The sequence below is a fragment of the Branchiostoma lanceolatum genome, chromosome 7 (assembly GCF_035083965.1).
Source record: "Branchiostoma lanceolatum isolate klBraLanc5 chromosome 7, klBraLanc5.hap2, whole genome shotgun sequence".
Taxonomy (NCBI): Eukaryota; Metazoa; Chordata; class Leptocardii; order Amphioxiformes; family Branchiostomatidae; genus Branchiostoma; species Branchiostoma lanceolatum.
In genome coordinates this window covers 6,497,851-6,516,099 of record NC_089728.1, presented here as the reverse complement: position 1 = coordinate 6,516,099, position 18,249 = coordinate 6,497,851, and the positions used below count along the sequence as shown (strand labels likewise).

Below are 18,249 nucleotides of genomic sequence, written 5' to 3'. Positions count from 1 at the left end.
TCAAAAGGTATACTTTTATTTTGTATTTTTTTTCCAAAACTTGACTCTACTCAACTTGGTACAGGAATTTCCAAAAGTTGATTATCTTACAAAAAGTCGTCGTATAAGGTTCATAGGGGTTCCACTTGATTCAAAGGAACAATTAGATACACTGAAAATACTTATGACATGGATACTGTACAAATGGGCATGTACACATGTTTCTGCTCTATCAATGATATTCTTTCCATTTAGCACAATGCAGTTTTCTCCCATTGCCAAAATTGCAGTGGAACAAAACTATATAAATGATACATATACATAAATCTTGGCGTAAAATAACCAAGCTTTAATAATAGCCTCTTGACATCATTGAACCAGAAGTACATAAACGTTGATGACAAGCAAAAAAGTTTAACATCAGATTAAAATGTCTAAAGCTTTACATAACTTTGTTCACAAAGGACAACAAACGAAAATATCAACGAGATGACTTAAAATAAGATTTACAGCAATTTTTTGTGCACTATCATGGTTTATATGAAACAAAAGATCCCTGGGTTTTAATCTCTTGTTTGATGGAATACTAGGTTCATAAAAAATCTGGAATATTGTTACTTTTTGCACTACCTAATTTCTGCCATTATTACAGTGATGAAGATGTCTCTATGTTAAGAAGTAATCTAAGAATAACAAGGCACCTTTGGGCGATTTCTACAACACTATCTGTACAATATTTACTCAAAGTCCTGCCATAGACTTGGTCTCAAAGAAAGAGGAACAAAAAAAAAGGCTTTCCTTACAGTAGCAGCACAACTTTTTTTTTAGACAGCAGATGAAATCAAAGTGTTCGCATATATTTCCACTTGTACAGTAAGTCATCCGGCAGCTTTGTATCTTTTTTCGACAATTACAACTCTTGTGGAATGTGAAAGTGAATCAACACAAAGAGTTCAGCCATTAATTCTCGATACCAACAACGAGTACAGAACAAAAGAAAAAGGCAAAACACTTTCACAGCTGGCTTGGGACGCTGCGTCACAATTACATTTTCATCACCCTGTTTCAACTTACAAATGGCAGAAAGCCGGTACAAATAAAACAACATCGGCAACAATGTGCATAATATGATTCAGTACACTTTCTCCTCTCTCTGCGACAAAAATAGCTTCCCCAACTAAAATACTTCCGCTCTGTACAACTTTTAATTTTTTTTGTCACTAATCTGTGGTCTCGTCTTAAATATTGACTTCTTGTTCCTGGTAGAGTTTTTTTTACAATTTCAAAAAAACGGTTGGTGTACACGAAAATCGAAGGCAACGGTTGCAGCACCTGGCTATATAAAAGGAACCATGTGATACATGTGGAGGGCATGTATGCAAAAAATGCAGCTATGTTACCTATGGAAGAGCTCCAGTGTTATTGCATATTTTTATTGAGAGGTTATCAACTCTCTAGTCATTACGACGCCACGCTTGGGTCCAGGTTAAGAAGACAAGAAGTGAAATGTTCCTATTTTTTTACACTCTGTACAGCAGCCCTGATTGTCCAACCACAAATTGACATCAGTTGTAAAAATTTGTACAGCCATTTTTTTTTTCAAACCCCTGGTTTAAACCTACTCCTCTTCCTTTCGCCTGTTTTGTTACATATCCTCATTCTGTCTACATATATTTAACTGTGGTCATGAAAAACAGTCAACCTAAGTAAACCTTCCTCGGCTCCCCCTTGTGGTGAGACTTGGTACTGCTTCATTGCACCTTTTTAACATCCTAGGCACTGTCACTCTCCCTCTACAAGTTATATTGCAAACATGTTTAGAAAACTGCAGTCCTATGGCTTGGTTTTTATCTAGGATTCCTTCCTTTTTCTTTTTTAGTCTGTACATATTAAACAACATGCGATTTATTTGCAACAATTGGCTAGCATGTTGCTACCATTGTTTAGCCCTGATTTCGTGGGGTTGGGGGGAAAAGACAACATAGTAAAACGTACATAAAACCTCTCAACGCCCTGACTGTTGTATGTCAGGATCTTCTAGCTATGCAATTTACAATGGCTGTACTTTGGTCCACGACAGCATGGCACTATCTCCCTTAACAACACTAGTAACAACAGCACTGTACACGTCTTAGTTTTTGAGTTCAAGAAATCATGAGACACTGTCTTCTTGATTTTTTCGTTTCACCAAGAAGACAGTGGGCAACATTACTTTACATATTGCTTCATACATTGCAAGGGAACATAAAAATATCACTAAATGTTTCAACGTGAAAAAAGCTACCTTGACTAACAATGCACGAAGAATTAAAACACAGCATATGCCGCCTCAAAAAAAAAGAGAGAAGTTTTGCAAACAAATCCTGATCATAAGGAAATCGGATCCTTGTAGAGCGATGCATTGCAATCAGCTTTCAATTCTACCAATATGGCATAAAATTCCATGCGAGTAGGGAAAAAATATCCCCATATTTTCAGCAGGCTTGATGCTCACCCAACAATGTTATAAGAGCATTGAGATAAAAAAATCTCTTCAGCAAAAATGATGTGCTTTCATAATGTACAGGCTTTGATAACATCTAGCACATCTCGTGTTTTGGAAAGACATCCCCCGTTATAATTTAAAACGTCAGCGCGTTTTCGCACCGCCAGGGAGCAGAGATTCTGACATACTATTGCACAGCTTTAAATACTGTTGCAGCATAGGTAGGTGAAGACTAAGTTTCCACTGCCACCTTTTTTGTTACCACCCGAGCCAGTTTGTGAGCCATGGCTCTGGCTTACTCTACAGCTGCGATTCCAGAGAGAAGTGTGCAGAAGACGTCCTTGCTAACAACACTGGTGCAACATCTCCAGAGGTTGCCGCACACTGTGCCCTATCTGGATGTGTGGCTGCTGTTGTTGTTGCTATTGCTGGGACTGTCTCTCGCCTGCTGCTGGGGTTGTTGTTGTTGTTGTTGTTGTTGGGGACGTCTTCTCTTCTTGTTGGTGGCGTTGCGGAAGTTCTTATTGTTCTGGTGCGGGGAGGACTGCTTGTATTGCGTGCGGCCCTGATTGTGCGAGTGATGCCACATCCTGGATGGACCCGCATGCTGGAAGAGAGAAACAACAATGAGACAAGTTCATTTTTTCCACAAGCCACTGGCGAAATGAAACACATGTCGAACAGACTCAAGGGGGGGACACTTTCCGTAATGTTTTGAGAAATATCTACATGTAGTCTGTGTAACACAAACACAAACTTACTGTCCAGGGCTCTATTCAGCCCCTTCCCACAGTTTGTGGCTGTTCACCTTTTAACTAGTCAGAAGACGTAATAGTTAAAGAATAAGAAGCAATAGGAATCATTTATTGCAACAAATCAGTCCAATAGGTGCTCAGGATTTGCTGTCACTATGGAAGCCAGTCACCACAGCCTATGAAAAGTATTAAGAACGTCAAACAAAGGTTAAAAATTGTTCAAAACAGTTTCTTCTCTCAAATAGCTTGATACATAGATTTCAAAAATGTTAGAACAAAAGGCAACATTACACTTGCGCAGTTATGTGGAGTTTGCTGCCCGTAAGCAGTACTTGCAGCCTACCTGTCTTCTTGTGTCCTCGCCTCCATGAGATGAACTGTTAACCCTCTGCGCCCGGGGCCCTCTGTTGGGAGTGTTGGGTCTACTGCTGTTACTGGAGTTGTTGGCCGCAGTACTTGTGGAGACCGCGTTCTGTCTCACAGGGGCCGCAACAGTAGAGGGGGCTGGTGCTGGGGTAGGTGCCGGGGTGGGGGCACACATGGGGGCGGCAGGGGGCTCTACTGGGGTTATGTCAGTAGTTCTTGTTGCGGCGGCGGTGGGAGTGACACTTCTCGTCGTCGTTGCCAAGGGAACGGTAGTTGTGGCAACCGCGGTAGCCGCGGACAACTCGACGTTGTTGGAAGCAGGAAAAGAAGTCTCTTTAGTGGCAGCGGCGCCGACAGTGGTCGCGACTCTCGTGGTGGCGGTCGGTATCGTCGGGGCATCGGTGTTTGTCACCGGAGCGGGCGTTGCGCCCGGTTTCGGGGACGGTGCTCCGGTCTTGTCGGGAATGCCGGTGACTCCATGGGGCGATAGCGATGATGACGATGACGACTCAGAGCTGGAATCCTGTAGAAATAGGAGCAACATTAACTCATTACAAAACCACTGAACCAGTATGCTTTTATCCTTAGTGAATAGTTTCATCAGGTTTGTGAATCTTTACTTCACAGCAATTTCAACACTTCAGCTGCAGTGCTGTCTTAAAGTACCATATCAATACAATGAAAATGCAAATTGATGACTTTGCGGTGGATAGATCACCACAAAAAACATTTCAAGAATTACAGTATACAAAAAACAAGGACTGACTAAATGGAGAGGGGAGCTGGAAAAGAACTGAGGTAAATGGGGCACAATTAGTACTATTTGATCCCTTTGTTATCTTTATTTTTACCATTACTATAATTGTTTATTTTCATTGATGGTTAAGTGTAATTTGCATTCATTGTTTTTATTATCATGCTATAATGAATTTTTTGGCCCTGTGTAAAGTCAATAAAAAACAAGAACTGACGGTGTCACTGTTGGAAGGCGAAGACGACGCGCTGGCAGAAATGGACGACGCGGGGGACGAGGCCTGGCTTGAGCTGGCCGAGTGACTTGACATCTCGCCATCCGAAACCATCATGGCCTCCGACCCAGCCGAGTCCGCCGACCCCACGGCATTGTGGGAGGTCATGGTATGCGCTTGCAGCTGGTTACTGTGGTTGGCCTGGAAAATATGTGAAAAAATTCAGTACATATGAAAAAATTCAGCACTTACGAAAAAATTCTTTACATACGCAAAAATTCTGTACATACGCAAAAATTCTGTACATACGCAAAAATTCTGTACATACGCAAAAATTCTGTACATACGCAAAAATTCTGTACATACGCAAAAATTCTGTACATACGCAAAAATTCTGTACATACGCAAAAATTCTGTACATACGCAAAAATTCTGTACATATGAAAAATTCAGTACTGTACTTAGGAAAAAATTCTGTACATACGAAAAAATTCTGTACAAACAAAAAAATCTGTACATATACTACTGTCGTGCAATGAAGTTCTTCTATGAAATGTCATTTTGTTAGAGTATACTGGTACATTCACAGGCAACAGTTTTTGTTGCAGAAAAGCCCAGGTGGCCTAAAGGCAGGGCGATATGTACCTCCTAATACTAGCACATGGTTTAGATGGTATTTTCAATCAATCATATCTTTAAGATGTAAACAACGCTGACTGATATTTTTCACATGACTGTTTTCATGATAAAGATAGCTTTCTGCTGATACCACACTAGTAGGCAGAAATCTAACATTTCTGAAGATTCCACATTGCTTCTGTTTTTCTACGTTTGAACTGACCAGTGTTACCTGGTTCTGCATGTGAATCTGGTGCTGCATGTTTGGCCACTCCATTTCCTTGCAATGCCCCCGTTAAGTTTTTTCTAGAGAAAGCCCTGGCAATGCTACTATGAGAGGTCAAGAAGTACGGACACTAGTACAGACACGACTGCATGTGTTGAAACCTCTCAAACAACTGTTTTATTCAAACGGTAGAACGGGATCGGCCGTTCTATGTTCGAACGGCCGGTCCCGTTCGATATAACGACTTTGCTCGTTACATGGAACAACGCACGACACACAACGACTTTGCTCGTTACACTACATCACCTGGTTCTGCATGTGAATCTGGTGCTGCATGTTGTGGACGTGCGGCATCCTGGCCACGCTGGCGTAGGTGGGCTGGGTCAGGAGCGGGTTGGGCTGGATGTTCTGGGACCAGTTCTGCTGGATCCACTGCCGGTACTCCACTACCTCCTCTGTCACCTTCACTATCCTGCCCAGGATGCTGGGAAAACATTATAAACATCTTTTAGACATCCTCTGTGATGATAAAAAAAAGCATCAGCGAAGCATGATTTTCAGCCAAGCACACCAGGTTACTCCTTCTCTTCTTAACAAGTGTGTTGGCTTTTTCATGCCAAGAATTGACTCACTCACTCACTCACTCACTCACTCACTCACTCACTCACTCACTCACTCACTCAGCATTTGATAAGAAAATAGTCAACTACAAACACCATGGACAGTGATCTTCTAGTATTCTAACCCAGCATAACGTACAAGTAAGTATAACGTACAAAATCATTGAATAAAGCCAATAGTGTGACTTTCAAGCCATTGAAATATATCTTAAGCATCTGAAGATTTGTTAGTTTGCTAAAATCCTAACAACACCTGGTGTACTGACCGGTGCCTATCTGTTCCTATAGCCCTAGGGCCACACTGGGCAAGCAGGGGGCTAGTCTATTGGTAGTGATATGTCGATGCTCACCTGAAATTATTGGACGCATAGTACTGCTTATTTGACGATACTGCGCGGGACAGTGTGATGTAGGCGTAGTCAAAAGCTGCCTTGACCTGCATGGCACCGTACGAGCTCCGTCCGATGTCGTTGCCCTGGTTCAGGGGGTCCTCGATACACAGCATGGACGGGCGGTAACCGTTGTCCATGTTAACCTGCATCTGACAGAAGGTCACATGGCAGAAATGTGAGCGGAACATCCATGTCTTTATGAGACATGCCGAGACCTTAACTGTGTCCATCGGGAATGTAGCTTAGGAATGTAACTGTTATCCATGTTCACCTGCATGGCAGAAATGTGAGCGAAATACCATGTCTTTACGAGACATGCCGAGAAGAGGAACCTTAACTGTGTCCACCAGAAATGTAGCTGCTGATGCCCCTAACTTGGAAGGAAGATTTAGTACAATGATAAAGGATGTCATTATGAAGTTGACACACAAATGTCTAGCCTGTCCTACAGTCTCTTGCAGTCAGGGGCTAAGTGGACTTCTACCCTGAGACCTTGTGGCCATACAACTCTAACTCGAGGGAACCATTCATATTCCCAGGACTGCCAACAGGAGTTCTGGCTTCTTTATTGCTGTGAAAATAGTCCAATAGAAGCTCTGGTATCTGGAAAGCAGTCATCACATAATTGTAACAGACAGTTCTCAGTCTTTCAAGAATTGGTCTAAGTTAGCACATATGTATAAATCAACAGGATTAGGATGTTTCCAGTTCTCCTGACAATCAAGCTTCTATTGGTCCCAGGATTGAACTATGTTGGTTACTGCTTCAAGTAGAAAAAACTCAAAGTACCAAAAGTGAAAAGACTAGCATATCAGAAGCTGACCTACTAGTAGGGGTGTTGGCCATCAAGCTTCTATTGGTCCCAGGATTGAATTATGTTGTTTATTGCTTAAAATGGAAAAAGACCCATACAGTAGTATCAAAGGGAAAAGACTAGCATAATGGAAACTGAACCCACCTCCTCTTTGGTTATGTAGGCTCCCCCATCCTTGATCCTGATGCCGGTCTGAAGGTAGTTGAAGTTACGTCCGTACAACTCGAAAAACTCGATCAGCAGAACTCCGAGATTGGCACTGGGAGAGGTGGCATCATACCTAGGGTGTAGCTGGATGGGAACAACAAACAACTTCTTACTACGTATACCGTACAGTATCATACACATCTGCTCACAGCACTAGCCAGCGTTACACAATGATCTCCCATTGTCTGGGGCAATTTATAGTCAACTGGCCCAGACGACTTTTTAAGAGTATTAGGCAACCTCACCGACCAACTCCCAACCACAGGAAGGCTGCTCACTATCTAGTCTGTGATTGGTCAGTTCAAATTTCAAGGACTCACCCAGAGAAAGCTAACGGTCATGAGGATGAGGCTGTAGGAGCTGATGCCTCATGTGAACACCTTGTTCCATATAACCTGTGATTGGTCAGTTTAAATTTAATGGCCTTACCTGGAGAAAGCTAACGGTCATGAGGATGAGGCTATAGGAGCTGATGTGATTGGTCAGTTCAAATTTCCTGGACTCACCCAGAGAAAGCTAACGGTCATGAGGATGAGGCTGTAGGAGCTGATGCCTCATGTGAACACCTTGTTCCATATAACCTGTTATTGATCAGTTTAAATTTACTGGCCTTACCTGGAGAAAGCTAACGGTCATGAGGATGAGGCTGTAGGAGCTGATGCCTCCCGTGAACACCTCATTCAGGTCTCGTTGCAACAGGAACTGCTTCAGCACCAGAACCAGGTACTTCAGCGTAGGGTAATCCTGCATGAATTTCTAACAACACAGAAAAAAAAAAAATATTGTAAAAGAGAGCGTGACTACCAGTGTATTAGCCTTATTCTGTAGTTTCTCTGTAACCCCGGCTTTAGCCCCGTAACCCATGGAGAATTGGTAGCCACACAGCAGAGCTTCTTCAGTATGGCAAGTAAGGCAGAGTTACTTTTTAACCTTCTACTTGCCACATTATTATGAGTCCAAAACAAGCATGTTGCCATCAGGCTAACTCAGGGAACAGAAGGCTAAATGCATAATGAAATCAATACAACACATTTATCTACAAAACAACAGCGCCAATATAACATCCATTGTTGTCTAATTTCAGCAAGGATACTAATCAAATGTCATACAAGTTGTTAAATCATTATGTCATCAATCTATAAATTCATTGCATCGTCAACAGCGTATTTCACACAACTAATTAGGTGTAGCAGGGATGCCATCCTAGTTAGTTTACCAGGGTTTCCATTCTCCCCTCTTAGTAGATAGTACGGGGGGGCACTAGGATGGCACCCAGGCTAGACTGCAAGACTGTTAATGTGCATCTGCAAAGTTTTAAATTTTGAAATACAAAATATGTGTACAGTACTAGTAAACCAATCCTTGTCTTACCTTGATAAGTTTGGCACTCTTGACTCCGTTAGGCATGTTGAAGCTTATGTCCACTTTCACGTCTGTTTTTCTGTCAGTCAACTTCACAATGGGGACCTGGACAGCAAAGTAAACAAACGCTTATACATGTATAGTTGAACATTAACATATTTCCTTTGAGCTTGCTCTATCATAATACACTGTACTTGAATAAAGTAAACAAACACTTAGCACTAGGGCTGTGTACGTGAGCGATACTGCAAAAATCTTTTGGATACAACTTCTTTTATAAGTCCAAAATGATTATATATGTCAATGTGCGAGTGCCACTAGGATAAAAATTGACCACTGAGAAAACACAAAACATTTTCATGGGTGTTCAATTAAGTAAGTACTGCATTTGATACCAAAAGTCCAAATACACATTCTATTCATAGCTTCTCACATCACTGGACACTTTGTAATGTTGTACTGACCGTTGCCTTGTCCAACACCTTGATGCTGTCGGGGTCCGCAATGTTGCTATGTCGGAGCTCTTTCTCTAGCCTAAAAAGGGGCAGTGCCTCCCAGCTGCCAAACACCACCAGGTCTATGTCACTGGAATGGGAACATTGTGGAAAGATACTGTGTTAAACAGCTGCGTTTTGAGGTTATGTACAAACTTTCTGATTAAAACAAGTCTACTTTAACGAAATGACATCAAAGTACATCTACAATATTTTCTGATTATATCATATGCAACAATGATAGTTTTATTTAATTAACATACACACATCAGGGCTCGAAGTTAACTATGTCCCTATGTCCCGGGGCCACCAAAATTTGACCTGGGACAACTCAATAATCAATTCGGGACATATTTGGGACACTCAGGGCTCCTGAGTGCCACTGTGCTCCTCCCTTGTGAAACTGTATACTGGTCCCACCCACTGTTTTTGGTGTGGTACTAGTCTTCTCAAAATCAATCATCATTTATCACTCAGCATAGTGAAAGGCAAGCCTGTCCCAGCTAGGCTGTGGCACATGTCTGCTCCCCTGACAGGGGGTCAGCAGAGGGATGGTCACACCTCATTTACTTGATTAAGGTTTGCCCTGCAAGATTAGAAATCAAACATTTTTGGATTTATTCTACCTCCCCAAGAGCCACCGCATCAATGAAGTCTTTAAACTCTGCAGAATTATGCTTTTTCTTTTATAACCTATTAAAATACATTATTTCAGGTTGTTAACAATATTTCTGGTTGTTAACTTTGTTGAAACTTGTGTTTACTACTGAGTGTATATACCTTTGTTTGTATTATATTTTTCAAATTTCATGCAATTTTCTATTTTACAATACACAATTTTGTATATAACTAAAAAAAATATTCTAACACAGATTGGCTTGGGCTCAGGTCCTGACTTGAGTATAGGTCCAAACCTGAACATGAACCTCTGGAACTAAATGCAGACCCGACACTAAGTTCATATCTTTGGCCCTGGTTGGGACACTTCAGGACACTTTCGGGACAGTTGAAATCCACTTTTGGGACAATGTTGGGACAGTAGGGGAAAAAGTTAATTTCGAGGCCTGCACATACTTTTGTTTTGTGCCTTCTGCTGTTATCAAACATCACATTGTCAAAAAAAAACATTCTTTAGACTCAAGCTAATCCAATTATGACTAGCCTGGTTTCCAAACCTATTATACTTTTTATAGCTGCCAATTCTCTTTCGTCCTTTCTGCTATAGTCAATAGTTTTGGATACCAAGATAATCATGATTTACTTGTGTTAATTGAACAATACCAACACTAATACTATCAGAAAATGTGATCCTTGGTTTCATCCAATCTTTTATCTGTGGAATGTTTTCAGCTTTTAAAATGAGATACGTGTACATGTGGTTGCACTTTCCATATACCACAAAGAAAAGGTTAAAAAATAATATAAACAGACATGGCATTTTGAAGACATAAAAATATCATTGATGCCTTACTCACACAAGACCAATATTATCTAAAATGTCAAATATTGTCAATGATAGCTTTTGCATACAAATTACAATAGGCATATCAATATCAATCGAAATATCAATGTTCAAGGAGCCTTCTTACCCCCCATGTGTCAAACACGAAAAGTTGCATGTTGTTAAAGTTTGGCTGATACAGATGCAGTCACAATATCATTATTGACATAAACACATTTATAGAAACTTCATGCTAAATTCTACTGCCGATCACATGTAATTTGCAAGAAACATAATTTGTACAAATTTGTACCAGTACCAAATGTACCAAATTTTGGCGGAGATTTGCATATGATTTACATATTTTCTTATACGGAATAAATACTATCTCTTAAAAACTAATGCCAAATTTCATTGTAGATTTGCATTTTACCTTATCTAGAATGACTATTGTTTGTGAAATTTGGCATAAATTTACTCCCAAACGAGAATTTAACTCCTGAGAAAGAAGTAGAAATAGAAGTGGAATTTATGACATCACCATAATCCATAGATTTGTAACTTTTGAATCTCAATGTCAAGTGAACATCATAAAACCACAAATCAGCTTACCTGGTAGGGAGGTACAGCCCAGTTTCAAAGCTGCCAAAAATCTCAACCTGTTACAATGGAAACAGAACAAACAATATCTTTAGTACAAAGGTTGAGCGCAACTGGTTTCAACAAAATTCAATATTACATTGTACAAAGCAGTTCTTTTATTTGTACTTGGTCCACGGTGGCGCTTAAGTCACATACTGTATAGTTTAATGAAAACACTGTTTCTAAGTTCGATGTGAAGCGGTCACTGCGAAAACCGTGAACATAGAACTACTGCGAAAGTTTCAAGAATCACAGTAATTCTGGGTCACACTTGTCAAGAATGATTCTTCAGAATAAGTCTGAAACATCTCTGCACATGGGTTTTACATTAGTTTGAGGAGCCAGGGACATTTCTTTAGCTCAGGTTCCACCTAAAAATAGGTCCACGCTACAGAGGTCATTTGGTGTTCATTAAACTGTAAATCTTGAAATACTTGCAGTTGTGGTTTTATTTTGGCGGTGCCTTCCTACTGACAAATCATGACACTATTACTATCCATTTTTGGTGCTACAGTCTTGTTTCGACTGCAAACTTGAAACACCACAAAAACCTCCTTTTCACTCCTACAACGAAACCAAATCCGTGCGAAAATAAGTAAATTTAGAGTACTAAGTGACAGGAGGCTGACACAATGAGGACAGGTCACCAGGACACAGGGGGACACACTGGAAGTTTGCATCCCTTAAAATTTCTCCAGGGACACAGTAAAAATCAATGCTTTGCAGTATCTTTGAGTTTGCTGTTGAAACAACCATAGTAACTAAATGGAATACAGAGCATACGGTTGCGGTCACTTTGAATTTTAAAACACCAAAACTTCAAACTGTACAGCACTAGACAGGTCACATGTTCATTCATGGGGTGTCTTTCGCACAAACAAATGTTGCTATTGACAAAATCTACATGGAAAGTTTATTACATTTTGAAAAATGCATTTATTTCTATTTCTCCTTGAAGTATTCTTTACATCTAAACCCCTCATCTTCATATTCTTATTCCCTTCTCTTGAGCTTTGTATTTGTTTCACATTCTTTCTCATAGTTTTCAAATGGGAAGTTTTTACGCTTCCCCAAGCAAAAGTCTAAAAATCAATCAACACTTCAGCCTATGGGCATGGCGCATATACACTATGGAGCAACCATTGATGATCCACCTCTCAATTTATCATATCCAATCAGAGCAGGAGACATATTGAGGTCAATGACCTCAAGTAACCTATGTGGGTCTATATTTGGTTTGACCAGATTAGACCATCTACACTTCCTGTTACAATTTACTACAAATGATCATGTAAAAAAAATGAATTTCAGTCAAAGAATGAAAAAAAAAGGAAGGAATTTTCAAAATATTTTACATGTTCCCAATGTATAATTTTCCTTTTTTTCTTCTTATTTAGTAAGTATTATTGACGTCTATCCATTCAGGATGGAGTGATCTATCCATTCAGGATGGAGTGAAAAGGAAAATGCTTAAAAATCCTCAAAAACATGAATACAAACAAAAAAACAATCATATTGGGTAAAAACACAGTTCAACATTTTCTCAAATACAAAAAGGATAATGGAGAACAATTGTGTATTCCTCTTTTTGATATTCTTTAGAGAGCTATCCATGTGATAATATCAAAATGGCAACTATCACACAAATATCACATAGAACAAACACTGGCGATTCTAAAATTGTAAACATACCTTTGCTCTTGGCCAAATACTTCTTATGATATTGGTTATCCTCTGCACAACTTCATTCCTCATAGCAAACTCTTCCATCCTTGGGGACATGTACTTGTAAAAGTCAAGGATTTCTTCATGCAACCTGTCAACATAAAGACAAAAATCAACATACAACGCATCAACATCAACCCACAGAGCGCACTGCGGATAAAACATACTAGAGACGCTGTAGTCAAGTAAAATTCTCACATCTTGTAACATCCACCAGTTTTTCCAAGCAACACAAAGAGAAGGAAATGTAAAAACAAGTCTTGGTACAGCTGTGAAGATTCCAGAAAACATGAATATGCAAATTTATTTAACCACCTGCTCCAAATTTTATTGGATTATTCCTACATGAAGGGATAACTATGGTATAAAATACTATAAATACATGTACGAAGACCCTATAAATTATGTGTTAGTCTTGACTTGAGATTATTTTCTCTCACGAAGTTGTTTGAAGACACCAAAGGGAACATGGTCACAAATACATTTTGTCAACCTTCATGTACATGTACATGTGTATTAAATATATCTAATTCATATAGCATTGTACATCAGGTGATAGCAAGTAGCGATGCTGTGTATTCTATGCAGACTGGGCTAAAATAAAACTGATCCACGTTCCTAATACTGTACTGTAAATCACATGCCGTTAGTACCAGTAGTAGAGACTTAATTTTGCAGTGGGAGGGGGAAGAGGTGGTCAAGGTAGAAACAGTACCGTAGCAAGAGTAGACAGAGCACATTAATTCACACAGTATGACTATGAGTTTGTGGTGAGAGTTCACTACGAAAACTGCAAACATAAAACCACTGCGAATACTTCTGGACTTACAGTAGATCTATTCTAGCACGTAAACATAAAGTTTATGATAAACCACTTCTACTTACAAAAGCATACTTTAAAAGTTCCTACAATGGCAAAATCCACAGCCAATGGTACATGTAAATGGAAAATGACTGGTCTTTACAGTATGCAGTTCAAATCCAAGCAAAGAAGCTCTCCTGCCGATTCAACAAAGTGTCAAGCTCAAAAAATTTTTTTACAATCAACTTGCTACACAAAGATCACCAAATGCCGACAGCTACGGGTAACATTGCTCCTATTTTAGTTTTGATTTCAAATATCTTTCCAAATCTTCCTTTTTCATTCCCAGAAATTGCAAGAAAAGTCCCTAAAACCACCGTGAATTTACCTAGGTTTTTGTACATAGCAAATGTAGAATCATGCAGCACGATTTCCTTAAAAAACTACAAGTAAAACAACTTGTAGTTTTTTCACGGAAATCATGCTGCATGTTCAACAAAAGAGTGGATTAATTACAGTAAAAAATTACACATGACTAGTGACGTTACTTGTAGTAGCCCATCCCTGAAATTGTGGAAGAGACTGTTGTTACAACAAAATCATGCCCAACCCTTCTAGGAAAAATGTGCCAATTCCTGGCCTTTATGTATCTCGTACCTAAAATTTCACCCAAATATGCCTGAAAATAAAGCATAACTGGAAGAACACTACCTTTTCAGTGACAAAATGCTGTTTATCTTTAAATAAATTGTTAGAAGTGTTTTTCATTATAGCACACATTATTTCTGGGTTAACATATCTTCTTGTTTACGGCTCATTCACCTTTTCTTTTCAATTCCAGCCCTAAGGCGTATCCAGCCTGCCACTATACATCATAAATTCTAAGTAGTCTTACTCTACGGGTCACTAAATTGTGACCCTAAATGACAGTAAGAAAAGAATACAGTTCATTAAGGCTTTTAAGCAACGGTTAACAGCAGAAATTTAACATCCAAGATCAATACAATTATACATCCATGTCTGCTGAAATCATCTCTTTCAACTTATTGTTCTCTATAATCAAACGCATTTTCTTCTAACGCTCCCTCTTCAGGTGCGGTATTCAGGTCTTTCAACTAGCTTATCTTAGAGGTGTTCTACAGAATAACAACCTGAGGCGGTTCGTCAAGGTGTGATCTGAATAACAAATGAGGGGGAGGGGTCGCTGTTGTAACCTAGAACACAGAGTGTGTTTGATACTCGCGACTGTTGAAAAGCTGTGTTTGTTTCCGTCTAGGGTTTGTCTGTACCGAAATGGACAGGTGTGAATGCTGGGTGGAAAAAGACCCTTAAGAGTTGACTTTAACACTTGAGATTTCCTCTCGGTTACAAAATTCTGAAGGACTATTCTGACTACAGAAGAAAGTCGGCATACATGTAGTTGGGATAAAAAATGGTTCACGAAAAACATTGTGTTGCAGTTTCTTCACAAAAAACATGAATAATCTCACAAACAATAAAAATTCTGACATGAAGCAATTTAAGGTGTTCTTGATGGTAATTTAAAGATGTTATTTTGTACACAAGATAACACTTAGTAAGGTTAAGACCTTATTTTCAGTGTCCTTGACAAAGTGATTAAGTCTGCATTCTTGTCCAAAAAAAGAGTGGACCAGTCATCAGTCCTTTACATTGTGTCAAATCACAAAAAGTACATTTTTTCAACATACAGACACCGCTAAAATATGCAAAAAAATTGTGTAACTGAAACAGAATTTTTTGTTCATTCAAATTCTAAATTTTCTGTTGGTTGAAACCATTTCATGATTCAAGGTGATACATGTTTCTAAATTTTCTACACGTAACGTTATCTTTTTTTCTGACGTTAGATTTAAAGGACATTTGAAGTCGTTGCGTAAGAAGTTATTTAATTAATGACATTTGTTTTCCCTGCGGATGTTGTGTAACTGCCGGTATGCGTTTGTGTACATTGGGGCGTTCTGTCAAACTTTCTGTGTTACTGGGTTGGTAGCCCTGCTTTTCTGACCCACAAACACACCTATATCCTTCACTGAGCCTCCATAATTCCCAGTTTACGGGTACATTTAGGATAATCCGTGACATTTAGCCCCCCTCCCCCTGCATGTGCGGAGTCCGTTACGATTTAAAAGGTGGAGGAGGGGCATCGCATAGCACGGCTTCCTACCCGTGCAAACCTCTATAATTTCTCCCCGAATCTAAACAATTTAAACCTATGACATAAACACCGTGCACGTCTAGGTAAGCCTGGGGGTTAAACCTTCCAGAATCGGGTGGATTTTCGCCGGAAATCTTGGCTATTTCATACGTACCCGATCACTCCTTCAGCGTAATGCCGTGTTTTCCATGGAGTCCCCCCCTCAGGTTCACAGTTATAAGTGCTCGCCCGGTTGTCTCTTTTTCTCTTTGCACTGTTCGGTAGGGGGGGCCTGGGCGCCCTGTTTGAGTCCAATGGAATATACTCCTGAGCGGAATTTTGTTGCTGTTGTCCCCCATCGTTCCTAGGAGGAGGAGGCGGAGTGACGGGCGCGTTGGAATCCAGGTTGGAGTTGGAGTTACCGTTGAGATGCAGCTGGTTCAGACCTTGCGCCGTCAGCCAGATTTGAGTCCACGTTTGGTGCGCCTGTCCTAGCTGTTCCGGCTGAATCCAGGCAATTCGTGGATCCATTCAACAAAACGGAGAGACTCGTGGCCTCGCACCAGCAACGGACGGGATTCCAAAACGACGCGCAAAGGGAGAAACAAGTCTTTCTTTCCTTTTTTCTTAGGGACTCACAACTCGACCGCTCTCCTGCAGCTGAAGGAAAACTCCAATATGGCGACTCTAGCCCAGATTAGCCTTTACCTACTGCGCATGTGCAAGGTTTAAATTCTCCACATCTTTCACTACCTGGCTGAGGCCCCGGAACATGCATCACACCTTCACTACAAAAATAAATATCATCTTAAAACTTCTAAATATACACCTACAATCATGTTTACCACCTTATAATTACTCTCTAGCATAATATATACAAAAAGAATAGAATTTGTCGCAATGAAAGTTAAATTTTGTGATTGTTTGATTTATTCTAAAGCAACTGTCATTTTGAGTATGCAGGTTGCAGGTAAATCAGCTGGCAGCTGGTGGGCGTCTTCCTGGTCCAGAATAATATCTGGTTCAGAAGAGGAAGGGACAAGACAGACATGGGTTTGAATCTTTCTGATGGGAATTGTTGCATGATCTAGCCACAAAAATAGCTGAAAGGCACGGGATGTTTTTTTTAAACTCCAGGTTGCATAATTGTAACTGACACAGATTGGCTGTGGAGGGGTCAACTCTGGTCACTAATAGATGAGCAATTGTTTATTCTTGTGGTTTTTATTGTCAACTGAACTGTCAAACCGTGCCCTGTGACTAACGTATAGGTGTTGTTGACAACTTGTTATGGTCGTTGGTTGGGGAAGACTGATGTTTTTCAAATGCCAACAATTTTACTAGCAACTGCATTAACGATGAGGTATTGAAGAGAAATAGGCAGATGCACATATTTGTGTTGGAAAGAATCCATGTTCAAAAATTCTATTTTGGCATACAGGAAATGGTCATGTTGAGACAAGTCAACAAATAATCACATGATAATGAATCATTGATGTACAGGTGATGACCTTTTGACAATATTGTGCAATGCCAAAGTTTATACCTGTGTGAAAAAATATTGTTGAATCAGCTTTACATTACAAGCAAAATATCAGGAAAAACATTTTTTGACAACTGCGAAGTGTTGCAATATTTGGATCAAACAAACGTCACATGATAAATTTACACAATGTATTGGGGGGCCGTATGAGGTTCGTGTAAATAAAAAAATACTATAAATGTTGAAATTTTCGTGGTGATTTAATGTTAATGTCGTGGTAACCTCTTCATTGCAAACTTAATACCACCACAAAAATGGGTGTTCTGTCGTCTATCCTAGCTCCCACCCCTCTTGTTTCAACCACAACCTAAAAACTGCAGTGAACACTCCATTTTCTCCCGTGAACTTTAAGGCTTTTTAACAGTACTAGGGCTGCAATGTTGTCAGCTGTAAAATCTATGTAACAGACCTTTGGCCAATGAAGTGTTTGCATTCACATGATTATTACGTATTGCACAACCTCCTTGGTATTACTAAGGATTTAGCCTCTACCAGACTAACTACGCCAGCTATAGGGAGAATGTATGCCAGGGAAGTTTGGCCACCAGAGGGTTTCATTTGCAAGTGCGGGCGAAATATTGACTTTATGTGGACTGATTCTACTGGCCAATTATTCCTTTTTTTGCAGAATTCTACAATCCATACGCCCGTAGGA

At 39.9% G+C, this 18,249-nt stretch overlaps 1 protein-coding gene across 2 annotated transcripts; it reads right to left on the bottom strand.

The window, feature by feature from the left end:
* Positions 1-16,763, bottom strand: LOC136438883 (terminal nucleotidyltransferase 4B-like). Of its 2 annotated transcripts, none has more exons than XM_066433903.1 (12): positions 16,227-16,763; positions 13,062-13,185; positions 11,340-11,386; positions 9,257-9,377; positions 8,802-8,897; positions 8,046-8,186; positions 7,368-7,514; positions 6,368-6,558; positions 5,704-5,881; positions 4,557-4,754; positions 3,563-4,108; positions 1-3,071 (listed from the first exon to the last, which is right to left on the bottom strand). In XM_066433903.1, exons 1-12 carry the CDS (start codon positions 16,580-16,582, stop codon positions 2,856-2,858), a joined length of 2,361 nt encoding a protein of 786 aa, XP_066290000.1. In that variant the 5' UTR covers positions 16,583-16,763; the 3' UTR covers positions 1-2,855. The 2 variants fall into 2 exon arrangements, with proteins under 2 accessions (XP_066290000.1, XP_066290001.1); XM_066433904.1 differs by having other exon boundaries at positions 6,368-6,552.
* Between the last annotated feature and the right edge of the window lie 1,486 nt (positions 16,764-18,249).

What these genes read in the sequence shown, in the direction of transcription:
- LOC136438883 (XM_066433903.1), bottom strand. Translation starts at nt 16,582, where the DNA reads ATGGATCCACGAATTGCCTGGATTCAGCCGGAACAGCTAGGACAGGCG. An exon ending in TGACCGTTAGCTTTCTCCAG is followed by an intron (nt 7,515 to 8,045) that starts GTAAGGCCAGTA and finishes GTTCCCATCCAG; the next exon opens with CTACACCCTAGGTATGATGC. An exon ending in AGATTCACATGCAGAACCAG is followed by an intron (nt 4,755 to 5,703) that starts GTGATGTAGTGT and finishes CATATTTTCCAG; the next exon opens with GCCAACCACAGTAACCAGCT.